The sequence below is a fragment of the Mirounga leonina genome, unplaced genomic scaffold, assembly GCF_011800145.1.
Source record: "Mirounga leonina isolate KUSES-001 unplaced genomic scaffold, KU_Mleo_1.0 Mir_166, whole genome shotgun sequence".
NCBI classification, from domain to species: domain Eukaryota; kingdom Metazoa; phylum Chordata; class Mammalia; order Carnivora; family Phocidae; genus Mirounga; species Mirounga leonina.
Window position 1 is genome coordinate 30,708,707 of NW_023270418.1, and position 13,071 is coordinate 30,721,777.

Here is a 13,071-nt window from a genome sequence, read left to right on the forward strand (position 1 = left end):
TAAACCGAGAGCCCTCTCCCCCAACCCAGACGCCCCTATGCCCCCCGCCCTGCCTGGTGTTGGGCAGAGGAAGCCGGGAGGGGCAGGAAGCGGACTGCGGTGGGGAAGGGGCGCCCCGCCCAGCCCCCGGCCCGGGTTCCTGTTTTCGAGACAAACAGTTCCCACGGGGCTAACCGGACCCGGGGCCGGGCATCTTCCTGCGGGCAGAGGGGGGCACAGACCTGGTAGAGATCGGGGGCGTGGGGACAGCGGGTCCTTGTGATAGCCTGGAGCAGGGGCTAGGAACATTTTGGGGACAGGGGCCTGTGGGAGGGAGGAATGAAAACGCGGCTACCTGAAAACGTGGCCTCGGTGTCTGGGGTTGGGGGCGGGGGGCTCCAGTTCACACAGGGGGGACGGGCCCCGGAAGCCTGGCTCCCCACGGGGCCAGATGGGAAGGGGCAGCTGCAAGCCGCGGGTAGGTTCTGCGCAGCTTGGAGACTGGAAACCGGTGTGCGGGTCCCCCCACCCCCGGCAGGGAGGAACTTGGGAGGGGCAGCCACAGGCAGTTGGGGTCCCCACAAGCCAGGCCCAGGGGAGCCGGTAACCATTTCCGGCGGTTTGGGTTCAAACACACTCACTGTGAAACCACGGGCCCCAAACCTGCCTTTCGAGGCTTGCCCCTTCCTGCTTCAGGGCTAGGGAAGCAAAACCTCCCCTACACCTCAGTCTTGGTAATATGAGGCCCAGAAACAGGCCGTTTCTGGTCCTCAGTTTCCCCAAAGTGGGAGGGGGCAACACTGACCTAGCCTAGACGGTCTGTGAGTGTCCCCCGCCCTAACTCCCCGACTTCAGACCAAGCGTAGCCACCTGCTTAGAGACCCTTAAACGCCGCAGTGGGGCGGGGCTAAGGGCGGAGTCAAAGGGCACCACCCACCCACAGGCTCCTCCCCCTCCCAAGTCCTGCCCGGGACGGCGTGGATCCTCGGTAGTCCCGGAGGCGTCTGCCCAAGTCCCAGCTCCCGGCCCCGGTGGGCTCCACCCAGGAGACGCCCCGCCCTCGGCCAGCCTGGCAGGCCGCTGACCTAGTATGGACACAGCTCTGGGAAGACAGGCGTGGAGGGTGACGCCTGAAGGAGGCTGGAGAGTCTCGGGCCCCGCCCCCATGGGCTGCCCCCTCCTTCCGAGGGGACGCACCTGCGGGTGGAGGGGTGGGGCACGGTGACTGCGCTGCGGCTGTTACGCCTGCCCAGAGCTAAAAATATTTCCCAACAGACAGAGGCAGAAGGAGGCTCACAAGGAGAATCAATTTATTGGGGAGTGGGTGCAGTCGGTCAGACCCATAAATAGGAGGGGGCAGGGAGCCAGAGGACAGGATGGGAGCAGCGTCCTCAGTCACGCCGGACACTAGGATCTTGATGCGGGGGGGGAAATGGGGGGTTCCAGGAGAAGGTGAGAGATCTAACTCTAGTATCCCCCTCCAGATGAAGAGCTGGGGTTGGCCCAAGGGATTGCAAACAAACTCAGGGGCCAGTCTGGGGTCCAGTCTGGAGGCTCAGATGGTCTCGTCGGGGGCTGGTAGGCGCTTACGCCAAGGCTCTATGCCCCAGATCTCCCGGGCGTACTGGGCAATGGTTCTGTCGCTGGAGAACTTGCCTGATGTGGCTATGTTCCGGATCACCATCCGCGTCCACTCTCTTGGGTTCTACAGGCCAAAAGACAGCTCTGGATTCATTCTGCCAGTGGGATCCCCAACATCCACCACAGCCCAGCCAGGGCCACCAAAGCCTTGCTGACCCCTGGCCCAGGACGCCTCACCTTGTACAAGTCACTGACTTTCTCCTGGCATTTAATGTAGTCTTCGTAATCTGCAAAGACTTTAAACCTGGAAAGGAATACAGAGGCAGGAAGTTCCATGAAGTCAAGGCCCAAGCCCGTCCTGTCCTGGTGGTCTTCCAGGGTCCAGGAGAGTAAAGCTGCTTCCAAAGGAGCAAAGGAGCCTGGCCCCAACTGCCCAGGACCCCTGTCCAGCCTCCCCACACACTACCTGAGCCCCGTTCAGCCCAGCAGGCCCACCTGCATGGTTCCCTGGCCAGTCAGCTCACCGGTCATAGTGCATGAGCATGTTGACAATGTCCTTGAACAGGTCTGGCTGTTTGGGGGAGAAGAAGCCACTGCTCAGCTGCTCAATGATCTGCCGAAGCTCGGGAATTCGGTCATAGTACTCCTGGGCGTTGTACCTGTGGGGGAAGAGTGGTCAGCACCGTGGAAAGGAGTTCCTGGCTCCTCCTCCCAAGAAAACCCGAGAAGTCCTAAGCCCCAGGGTCAAAACCCAGGCCCAGCCTGCTGCTGCCCTCCCCGGAGCAGCTGCACCACCTCTGGCGGTCCTTCCCTGGAGGCCCCCTCCCTTCTCTGCCCAGCTTTTCATCCCCCTTCTGTGCTTGAGGTCTGGAGAGGGAGAAAGGTAAGCGGCAGAGCCAAGGCCCCAAACCAAGTGCTCTTCCTCCCACACACTGCTACCTCTGCTAACCAGTATGTTTCCTTCCCGAATGCCTGGGCTCAAAACCCTCCCCAAGGCCAGTCTCATCTCTTTCCTTCCCTCCCCACCTCCATCCAGCCATTCAGGCCGAGGAGTGGGTGCAGTTGGTCAGGATCCACAGATATGAGGCGGCAGGGAGCCAGAGGACATCCCTCACCCCGATCCCCAGCATGGACGCTGCAGGCCACTCTCCTCGCACTCCGGTGTCAGCCCCCACACTGGGGCCCCCACCTACACTTTGCCCCCTCCTCCCCTGCAGTCCAGTCTCCACCTCGCAGCCAAAACCGTCCTTCTGGAGCCTGCTTCTGAACATGTTGGATCTTGCTCAAAACATGTCCTATCTCCCTCCTGTCCAAAGGACAGAATCTGAACTTCCTAGTCAAGCCCAACAGGAGAATTTCCTTTCAATATTTAATGCCAGCTCTCAGAAGCAGTTGGGGGGAGCGTAAACTGGTACCAACTTTCTGGAAGGCCATTTGGCAACATGCATCAGGAGCCTTAAGAACTCATACTTTAAAAAAAAGAAAAGAGGGCGCCTGGGTGGCTCAGTTGGTTAAGCGACTGCCTTCGGCTCAGGTCATGATCCTGGAGTCCCTGGATCGAGTCCCTCATCAGGCTCCCTGCTCGGCAGGGAGTCTGCTTCTCCCTCTGACCCTCCCCCCTCTCATGTGCTCTCTCTCATTCTCTCTCTCTCAAATAAATAAATAAAATCTTTAAAAAGAAAAAAAGAACTCATACTTTATTTGACTCAGAAATATCCCCTCTACTAATTATCTTAAGGAAATAAAGATGTGGACATGGGTGTAAAAGGATGATCATCACAGGGATATTTACACTGCCGAACAGCAGAAATCAACCTAATGTCCAACACTATGGAACTAGTTCAATAAGTTATGGCACCTCCGTTTTGATGGAACCCTATGCAGACAGTTAAAATATTTTAAAGACTGTTTAATGACATCAGGAGTCAAAATTGTGTGAAGACATCAAAATTGTACAGGCGTTGGTCCCAACTTTTACAGATACACACGCATACGTAAGTACGTAGAAAAAGAGCTGTGACTTTAAAAACGGATGATGAGATTATGAATGACAGTTATTTTCTTCTTTGTGGTTTTGTATGTTTCCAATTCAAGAGCAGGTATTGCTTTTATGATAAGGAAAAAATATGTTTTAAAATGAATTTTAAGAAATGTAAAGCCAGGAAAATATCTACTTTGAAGAATGGCATTTCCGACCACAAGCACAGCTGTACGTACTCTACTTATATTTCCCTTTTTGCCACAGCTGCCAGGGAGCTCAGAATTTAATTTTACTTCCAGAAATTCCAGAAATAATATCATGTCCTAGGAATGATATCATTTCCTTTGCCTTTGCCTTGAGTTCTGTGTGGCTTCTTTCTTTTCCTATGCCATTAACCTCATGTGTTATAAGTGACCTCAAAAGTTCTCCAGAATCCTGAGGGCCGAAACTAAGACCTTACTTACGCAGGCTGGACCAGCCTTTCCAGGCATGCCCTCTGGCCCCCCAAGCCCTACCCTCCAGTAGCCACACCTCGGTGCCTCCTGCCCACGGACTGTGAACTTTGGAGCCCTTGCCCCCCATACCCTCTCTGGTCAAGCTTTTCCACATCCTCCACCCGCATGCCGAAGATGAAGAAGTTCTCTTCTCCCGCCTCTTCCGCCATCTCCACATTGGCCCCGTCCATGGTGCCGATGGTCAGAGCCCCATTGAGCATGAACTTCATGTTGCCCGTGCCTGAGGCCTCAGTGCCTGCTGTGGAGATCTGCTCGGAGAGGTCAGCGGCTGGGATCACTGTGGGGAAGCAGCAGGGGACAAGCTCAGCTCCAGGAATAGTCCCAACCCAGCCGGGGACTGTGGAGTTAAACAGATTCAGAGCCCCCTCCATCCCAACCCCCCAGAAGTCACCAACTGGGTCTCCCTCTCATCACCAGCCCCCTGTCACTGCTTGGTGATCCTTGAACATCCGAGATCTAACCTGGACTCTCTCCCCATCCTTGCTCCACTGTGTGTGTGATTTGAAGGGCAAATCTTCCCTATCATTTCTGCCTGAAATTCCACCATGAGAGGGGGACATCCTCGTGATTGGAGCATTGTCCTCTCCAGATTCTTCTTCCAAGTGCCAGTATGCTAGGAACAGGTGACCAATAGCTCTTCCTGGCACTGAACTCATCAGAGCCTCCCTCTGGTGGCACCCCACCTTTCTCTGCCAGCGAGACTCGGTAGTTCTCCAGGAAGATCACACGGAGGCGGTCTCCTACCACCGGGTCGTGGTTAACCACATCCCCAATGGCCGTGATGAGTTTGATGATCATCTTGGCCATGTGGTATCCAGGGGCAGCCTGTGGGGGCAGAGTCTGGGGTCAACCCCAGAGCCCAGCCCCCTACCCCCTATCCTGCAACCCAGCCAGGCCAACCTCAACCTGAGTGTCGAAGGACCAGAGCCACAGTCTGTGTCCTGGCTTCTCACCTTCCCTCCAATCATCACAGTTCGGGGCACAACAAACCGATTGGGTTCCTGCTTGATGCCTGTTGAGAAACAGAGCAGAGATCAGTGGGCCAGGTCTTCCCTCTGGGTAACACCTCCTGACAGCACCCATCCAGTCAGGGCCTTGGCTAGGAGACAGTAGACCTGATTTGGGCAACTGCTTGCTATGTGACCTCACATCTGCCATTTTCCCCCTCTCTGAGCCTCAGTTTGCCCGTCTACGAAATGGGGATAATCCTATGTCCCAAGAGTTGTCCCAAGGCCGAAGGAGAGACATTGATTAGGAAGTATGGAGTACACAGAGGGGAGCCCCAAGAGACAGAGTGAAACCCTGCCACTCACGGTTGTACAGGGTGATGATGTGGAGGCAGTTGAGGAGCTGGCGTTTATATTCGTGAATTCGCTTCACCTGGATGTCGAAGAGCGAGTTGGGGTTGATATGGACTTTGTATTCCTTCTCCAGGTATGCAGCGAACTTTAACTTGTTTTCCTGAAGGGAGGGAGAGAGAAGAGCTCACCAACAGGCCTCAGCCTCAGGAAATCCTACAGTGTCATTTCTTTCCCAGAAAGATGGAGGATGGGAGTCTCGCTTGCCGCCCCCTCCATGCCTGCCCCAGAGCAGACATTGCTAATCAATGTCAGCACTCTTCCAGCGCCATCAGCGGATGCCTTCTCACCATGGACTCCAGGTAACTTCTACCAGGGGCCTGAGGTTGCAGGAAAGACGGGCTCCCCTGGCCATTCCCGGACCCAGGCACCCGGCACCTCCGGCACGCTCCCTCCCACCCCTGGCACGAGGGTCCCGGGTTGTCGCACTGCCTACCTGCTTCACTTGAGCCACATCCCGGATAAAGGCTTCATCATCCACAAAGGAGAGCAGTTTGTGCAGCTGGTCCAGGTCTGAGATGTAGTCCTCCCCAATGCGCTGCGGGAGATGGCAGTCAGGCCTACGTCCCTCCTCTGTCCTCCCTCACAGAGGGGTCCCTTTCCAGGTCAGCCAAGCCCTGTCCCCGGCAGACAGCCTCTCCTTCTCCAGCCTCCAGCAGGGGCGTTGTGTGTGCACAGCCATCTTCCCTCCGGACCTTGAGCTCTGATGGCTGACCCCACCTGACCCCAGCAGGCCTTCCTCCTGGCCTTTTCCTCAAACAGGCAATGACCCCGAAGCCCTGCTCCCAATCTCTTACCCCCTGCCGGTCTCACTTCAGATGTGACCTGCTGATGACCCGCTCCATTAGACTGTGAACCCGGGAGCCCCCTACAGTGACCCACCTCCACATCCATACACAGCTGATCTCTGTAGTGACCCGTGTTGACTCCTACTGGCCATACAGTGACCTCTCACCTCAGCAATGACCTCTGCCAGCCCAGGGTTACACAGAACTAGCCAGCGACGAGGGGTGATGCCGTTGGTCTTATTCTGGAACTTATGAGGCTCCAGCTCGTAGAAGTCCTTGAAGCTGCAGGATGGGGTTGGAGGGTCAGTACTCGTCCCCGTGGGATAAAGGCCTCCTCCCTGAGGCCTTACCCTGGTTTCTTGCTGAGAGGGGCCTGGAGGTGAGGGGGTGGTTGTGTGTGAGAGGGGGTCATCTGGGGACAGAACTGTTCCGGACATCAGGGCCACGATGGTTATAAAAGCCGTGCTACCTGTGGAAAGGGCCAGCTGGGGTCAGGTAGTGAGGGGGCCTGGCCTGTATGTCAAGGACGTGGGCTGGGGGCGGGGCCAGCGGAGGGGCGGGGCCAGCGGGAGGGGGTCTCACGGACGGGCCAGCGGGAGGGGCGGGGCCAGCAGGGGCGGGGCCAGCGGGAGGAAAGGGAGGTGTCTCACATGGTCTTCTTGAGGATCTCTGAGTGGATGCGAGCCACGCCGTTGACCGCGTGCGACCCGGCGATGCACAGGTGGGCCATGTTGATGCGCTTCACTGTGCCCTCCTCCACCAGCGACATGCGCCGCAGCCGGTCTATATCCCCTGGGAACGCAGCTGCCACCCGCTGTGCGGGGACAGCCCAGAGCTCAGGCACGGACCTGGAACCCAGGTCCCCAGCCCCATACCCCCAGGGCTCCGGGCATAGCGCCCCCCCCCGCCCCGCCCCTCCCCCCCCCCCGCGGCTAGTGTCAGGATGCCTACTGCGAGCAGCCTTCCCCAGCCCACGCCCCCAGCCCTGGCCTCCTCGGCTCACATTCAGGAAGCGCTGGTTGATCTCATAGATGATCTGGAGGTGGCGGGGCAGCAGCGCCTCAATAAGATGCACGGGCCAGCGCTCCAGGGCCTCGGGCAGCACAGTGTGGTTGGTGTAGGCGCAGGTCCTGACCGTCACGTCCCAGGCCTGATGGGCAGGATGGGGAGTCAGGAACCCCGGGGCCTAACCACCAGGGCTCTCTATACACACAGTATGCAGCCAGGAGCCCGGGCCCTGCCACTGCGGAGCAGGTTCGAGGACACTCGCCCTCTGGGCCTCACACTGCTCTCTGTTCCGCTGGGGGGTGCACTCACATATTTCCGCTTCCCCCACCGGGAAGGGAACCCTGAGACAGAAAGAGGGTCAGGCAGGGGGCGGAGGGGTCCTGAAGCTCACCTTGTCCCAGTCCAGCCGCTCCAGGTCCACCAGGATCCTCATCAGCTCAGGGATGGCCAAGGAGGGGTGGGTATCATTTAGCTGGATGGCCACCTGTGGAGAGGGGGGCTGGGAGTCAGTCTGGGATCCAAACCATGGCTGTGATCACTGTCCTTTGCCCCTTCAGAGCCCCCTCCAAGGGTCCACATGGCCCCAGGGCAGAGCTGGGGGTAGAAGTCCTCAGAGGGGCAGCTGTGGGCAGGAGGAGGGGGGCAGTCCCCAGGTGATGTGCCCATCGATTGAGGATCCTGAGCAGGGCACCCTCAGCCTCTACTTCGTCCTCTATAAAATGAGTGGGGCAGGCGGAGGCTGGAGGGCAGAGGTGGCGGCACACGTCATGGGAGGTGTGGAGAGGGGCCCTCCCTGGGCCCTGGCACCTTATCCGGAAAGGCATCGAAACTCGTGCGCACAGGGTCGCTGCTACCGAACTTGGAGAACTTGAAGCGGCGGATGATGTCCTGGAGGGTGGCGGCCACTACAAAGTACTCCTGCTTCAGACGCAGCTCCTTCCCCTCAAAGAACTGGGAACAGTCCAAGGCAAGGCTAAGCAAGTCAAGGTTGGGGGGGGGGGGGGGGGTGGCCTAACGCTGCTGCGGGTGGGGCCAGGAGACTCCTGCCCACACTGAGGCCCTTGAGCCCTGAACAACCCCCACCTCCAGGGCCCAGGGGTCTTTCGCCCACCAAGAAGTAGTGGCGGGGGATGGTGCTAGGAGGGGGGCACACAAGGACCAGGAGTATTGTCAGCATCACCAGGGAACAACAGCTCCCAAGTGGCCTGCCCTAACTTGCTGTCCCCAGGACTTAGGTGTCCTTTTAAAGAACTCAGGGGGGAAACAAGGACACACAGGAGCAAACAATATGTCCCTGGGTGCAGGGCACATGGCTGGCTCAGTCAGAAAAGCACGTTGACTCTTAATCTCCAGGTTGTGAGTTCAAGCCCCACACTGGGTGTAGAGATTACCAAAAAATAAACTTAAAAAACAAAAACTATGTCCTGGGTTTGACTAGGGCACCCAGGGAAGTGCCTCCTGGTCTTTGCCCTCTCCCAGGCCCTCAGGCTTCCTGTCCCCAGCCCAGGAGGTGACATACGTTGTCATTGGGGTACAGGACACGTGAGATGTTCTCAGCAAGGTTTCGATCCAGCACAGCTTGGATGTAGCCACCAACGTTGACTGAGGGGTGAAAGTGGGGACAGCGTCAGGCTGGGACTGAGTGCAGGCAGGGGTGGGCGGGGCTGCTGGTGGCCAGGGCTGGACTCACAGTCCTTGAGGTTGAAGTCACTGGGGGCCTTGGCCGACCACAGGCGCATGGTGTTGACGATGTTGTTGCGATAGCCAGGTACTGGAGTGTCGTAGGGCATGGCCAGCACCACCTGCAGGGGCGTCGGGCTTGGTGTCAGGAGCTAGGTATCTGCCACATGAGTTGTGGGGCCCTGAGAGCTGGAATTCCAGCCTTTGTCCCTGTGCTCCACCAATTCCCAGCCCTGGGTTCCCGCGCCGACTCTGGGTGACCATGAGCAAGCCTCTCAGCCTCTCTGGACCTCGTCCATAAAGAGAGGACCCCCCCAGGACCTCCCCACAACCCCCACTCCACCTTGCCTGGATGCTTGTGAGGATTACAGGGGGCAGTGATGAGCCCGGAGCCCAGAGCTGGGCTCTGTTGGTGGCCACCCTGCAGGGATGGGGATGAGCTGGCCTGCCTGGTCTGAGCGCAACCTAGAGGACTCTCTGGGCGCATGAGAGGGCTGGGGGGAGCCTGGGGCCCGGCTGAAGGGAACACAGATGTCAAGGCCATCCCAAGGGCTTATGCCTGGCTGACCACAGGGCTAATCAGCAGTATCTAATGCAGGCCCCAACCTCCCGCGATGAGCAGATGTCAAAAGTCGCCGCCAACAGTTCCTGCTACCACGGACCTGGGGGCACATCCACGCCCGCCAGGGGGCAGCACCCTTTCTCCCCAACACTAAGTCACTGAGCTGCTGACTGGAACAGAGTGGAAGCTGCAGCTCAGAGAGGGAAGGGACTGGCCCAGGAGCATAGAGCTAGGTGGGCAGCCAGAGCCCCTGCTGAATCGTATCACGATGGCAGCTGAACCAATGCCCGAGTCTGGAAGCCAAGAGGTTTCTGTGCAGCCCTCTGGAGGCCCATGACCTGCAGCCACAGCAAGAGAATTGACGGGGCTGGGATTCAGACACCTGGTTTGGCTTTTGGCTCCCTCTAACTTGTTGTGTGACCTTGAACAAGTCAGTTCCTCTCTCAAGGTTTTCACTTTCTCCCTGTCCCCCTTTCTGGGCTGTTGCTTTGCTCCCCATCAAGCTGCCAGTTTCGACGTGCTGGGGAGTCAAGTCACTGTGATTATTCTTGGATGAGTCTTGTTGGGTGGAAAGGAGCCCGGTCAGGGGAAGGGCACTGGTGGAGCAGGGTGGCCTCTCTCCTCCTCCTGGGCTCTGTGCTTGGCCTGGCTCCTCTGTGATCCTGTCTCCAGCCTCTCCTGGCTCCAACTGTGTGACCTCAAGTAAGTCACTTAACCTCTCTGAGCCTCGGTGGCCTCCATTATAAATAGCACTGGGTCCAGTAACCTCCAAGCTCTTGCCCTATATCTCCTTGTTTTCTTCCAGAGCCTCCCCACTTCCCTCCCACCGGGAGCTCCCCCAGCTCCCTCACCTGTGTGTCCACCCACTTGGCCCCCTGGCTGGTGTGCTCCACTCGGCCATAGAAGTGCACCGGCAGCATGAACTCGGGGCGGGCCTTCTCCCAGGGGTTTCCATAGCGAAGCCAGTCATCAGCCTCCTCCATCTGAGCCCAGGGCAGGGCGGGGAGAAAGGAAGGCAGCGTCAGACCCAGGCTCAGACCCAGACGCACACCACAGGGGGCAGTGGGTAGGGCGGGAGCCGGAGCCTTGGTATGCCCTCTCTAGAGTGTAAATTAAGGGCCCTAGGGTGGGCCCCTGGTCTGGTGGGGTATCCAATGGGACATGGCGTGTGTATGGGAGTCTGAGAGGTTCCATAGGTGTGGACCACCTGTTCCAAGAGTGACCAGCAGGTTTGGGGGCCAGGGGGAAGGGACAAGGATGCTTTCTGTCAAAGCCGAGGCTGGTTCTGCATCTATCCAGAGGTGGATGACCCAATGGGGGTCCTCTCCATCATGCCTGGGTCCCCACAAGGCCAGGGCCCAAGGCTGCTCACCTGCCAGCCCCCGCAGATCTTCTGGTTAAAAATCCCAAATTCATAGCGGATCCCATAGCCATAGGCAGCCAGGCCCAGTGTTGCCATGGAGTCCAGAAAGCAGGCTAGGGGTTTGCAGGGAGGTGGGTGTCAGGGACCCGGCAGAAAGGAACCCTTCTGCCCACCCCACCCCTGCCACCCTGCCCACTTACCGGCCAGCCGACCCAGGCCCCCGTTGCCCAGCCCCGCATCCTCCTCGATCTCCTCCAGCTCCTCCATGTCCAGGCCCAGCTGGAGGGGGGAGGGTGTGTCAGTGGTCAAGGCCAAGGGCCAGCAGGTGAATCCCCCAATTCCTCAGCTTGCCCCACTCCCGGCCCCGCTCCCAGCCCCCTCCACACCTGGTAGGTAGCCTCATCACAAGCATTCTCCAAGGCCAGGTTCACCATGGTGTTTTGTAGTGTCCGTCCCATGTAGAACTCCAGAGACAGGTAGTAGATCCTCTGGCCGGAGAGACAGGTGCAGGGGAGGGGTCAAGGCTGCCCAGCAGCATTTGGCCAGGCCTCTCACACCTCCTGTCCCACTCCTCAGGCCCGGCACGTGCCAGCCCTGTCTCCATTTATTTTCTCCCCATCTCAGGCTTCCGGACCCATGGGGAAGGTTCCGGTCCAACATTTCCTCTGACTTTGGACACACGGCTTTTCTTCCCTGAGCCTCAGTCTCCTCATCTGGAAAATGGGGCTGCCCTATCTACCTCGGGGCTTGAGGTGCTTAGGAGAGGTGAGAACCCCTGCCATCGCACACGAGCCTCCCGACGGCCCACCGGGGAGTCAGGACGCGGAGAAGCCCCCCCAAGTACTCCCCCAGAGGGGAAGGCCAAGGTAGCAGAGAAGCCCGTCATTTGCTCAAGGTCACCGTGACTCATGGCCAGAGTTGGCCACCTCCTGTCCTTGCAGTGCCCAGTTCCCCTTGGTCCTCAAGCCTAAGCCCCAAGAAGAGGACAGAGGATGCTGAGGGTACCTGGCCTCCTGGTTCGCTAGGTTCCCCTCCCTGGCCCACTCGCCTGCCCCTCCCCCTCCCCTGCCCAGGAGTGTCAGGTTGCTGACATTTACCATGACCCCAGCAGACACTTGATCCCACTATCCCAGCTGTCCGGGCCACACACCAGCACACCACCCGTGGCGCAGGGACACCACGCTCATATTGAATGACCCGGCCTTCCGCTTCAGGTCCGACCCAGGCCGCAGGGGTCTTCCCGACCACCAGAAGCCCCTCTGCTCTCTGAATGGGCACTTGCCTTTGCAACCAGCCCGCCTGATCTGAGGGCCCCGACCTGCCCGCCCCCTCCCCCGGGTTTCTCTGCCCGGGTTGTCCCTGCCCCCGCTGCACTTCGCACTCCCGCTCCTCCAACCTCAGCAACCCGGAAGGACCCTTTATTCTGCCGCAGAAACCCCGGACCCCCCACGAAGGGCCGCCGCTTCGTCAGGATCTCCCGGGTGGGGCCCCAGCCCATTTCCCACCCGGGGCGCCCCAAGCAGCACCTTGGGGTCCTTCTCGTAGTAGTGCTGCTGCGTGCGGATCCAGCGGCCCACGAGGTGGTCGCGCACGGTGTGGGCCAGCGCGAAGTAGTAGTCCCTCGGGGTGGCCACATTGCGGTCCTTCACGAGCGTGAAATGGAGGTGCCGGTTGAAGTTCTTCTTGAGTTCGGCCACATTCTCCACGCCGGCCAGGCCACGCACGCTGATTTGCTTTCTCTTCTCCTGGTCTGACAGGGGCCGGGACATGGCTGCGGGAGGGCGGGCCGGACTGATGGGTGGACAGGCGGCCTCAGCAGTGCCTCCAGCCAGGGAGTGGAGATCCCCCCCTGCCGCCTGGGGTTTTAAAGCCTGGATCTGGGCGGCTTGCCCCGCCTCCCCCTGCAATGGGAGGGTCTTGGCCTGGCAGCTCAGGGAGCTATTTTGGGGGCAAAGGGGGAGGGGGAGAGGGGAGAGGGGCAGGGAGAGCAGGCCCAGCCTGGCTCATTCACAGCCCGGGGCTGACCCACTTCCTCCAGGCCTCGCGCACTGGGGTCTTCGGTGCCCACCTCCGAGACAAGGTGCCGCAGGCCGAGTGCTGCCTGAGAGGCCTGAGGCTTCACTGGAGCTCAGGGGCTGTGCCTTTGGCGAAGAGTTTGCCCTGATCCGGGCCCTTTCCCTGGGTTGTAGATGAAGCGTGGGGCCAGATTTTGGCCTCATTCAGGGCTCCTGGAGAAGCCAAGGAGGGCTGTCAGGG

General features: G+C 59.3%; 1 protein-coding gene across 1 annotated transcript; it reads right to left on the reverse strand.

The window, feature by feature from the left end:
* Positions 1–1,267: 1,267 nt before the first annotated feature.
* Positions 1,268–12,600, reverse strand: PYGM (glycogen phosphorylase, muscle associated). Its single transcript, XM_035013158.1, has 20 exons — positions 12,342–12,600; positions 11,202–11,303; positions 11,016–11,094; positions 10,825–10,928; positions 10,304–10,435; positions 8,901–9,012; positions 8,730–8,812; positions 8,018–8,161; positions 7,602–7,694; positions 7,206–7,352; positions 6,853–7,016; positions 6,370–6,484; positions 5,851–5,952; positions 5,370–5,517; positions 5,010–5,068; positions 4,740–4,881; positions 4,126–4,333; positions 2,085–2,219; positions 1,798–1,864; positions 1,268–1,684 (listed from the first exon to the last, which is right to left on the reverse strand). The coding sequence occupies exons 1-20, from the start codon at positions 12,582–12,584 to the stop codon at positions 1,535–1,537; spliced, it is 2,529 nt and encodes an 842-aa protein (XP_034869049.1). The 5' UTR covers positions 12,585–12,600; the 3' UTR covers positions 1,268–1,534.
* Positions 12,601–13,071: the final 471 nt, after the last annotated feature.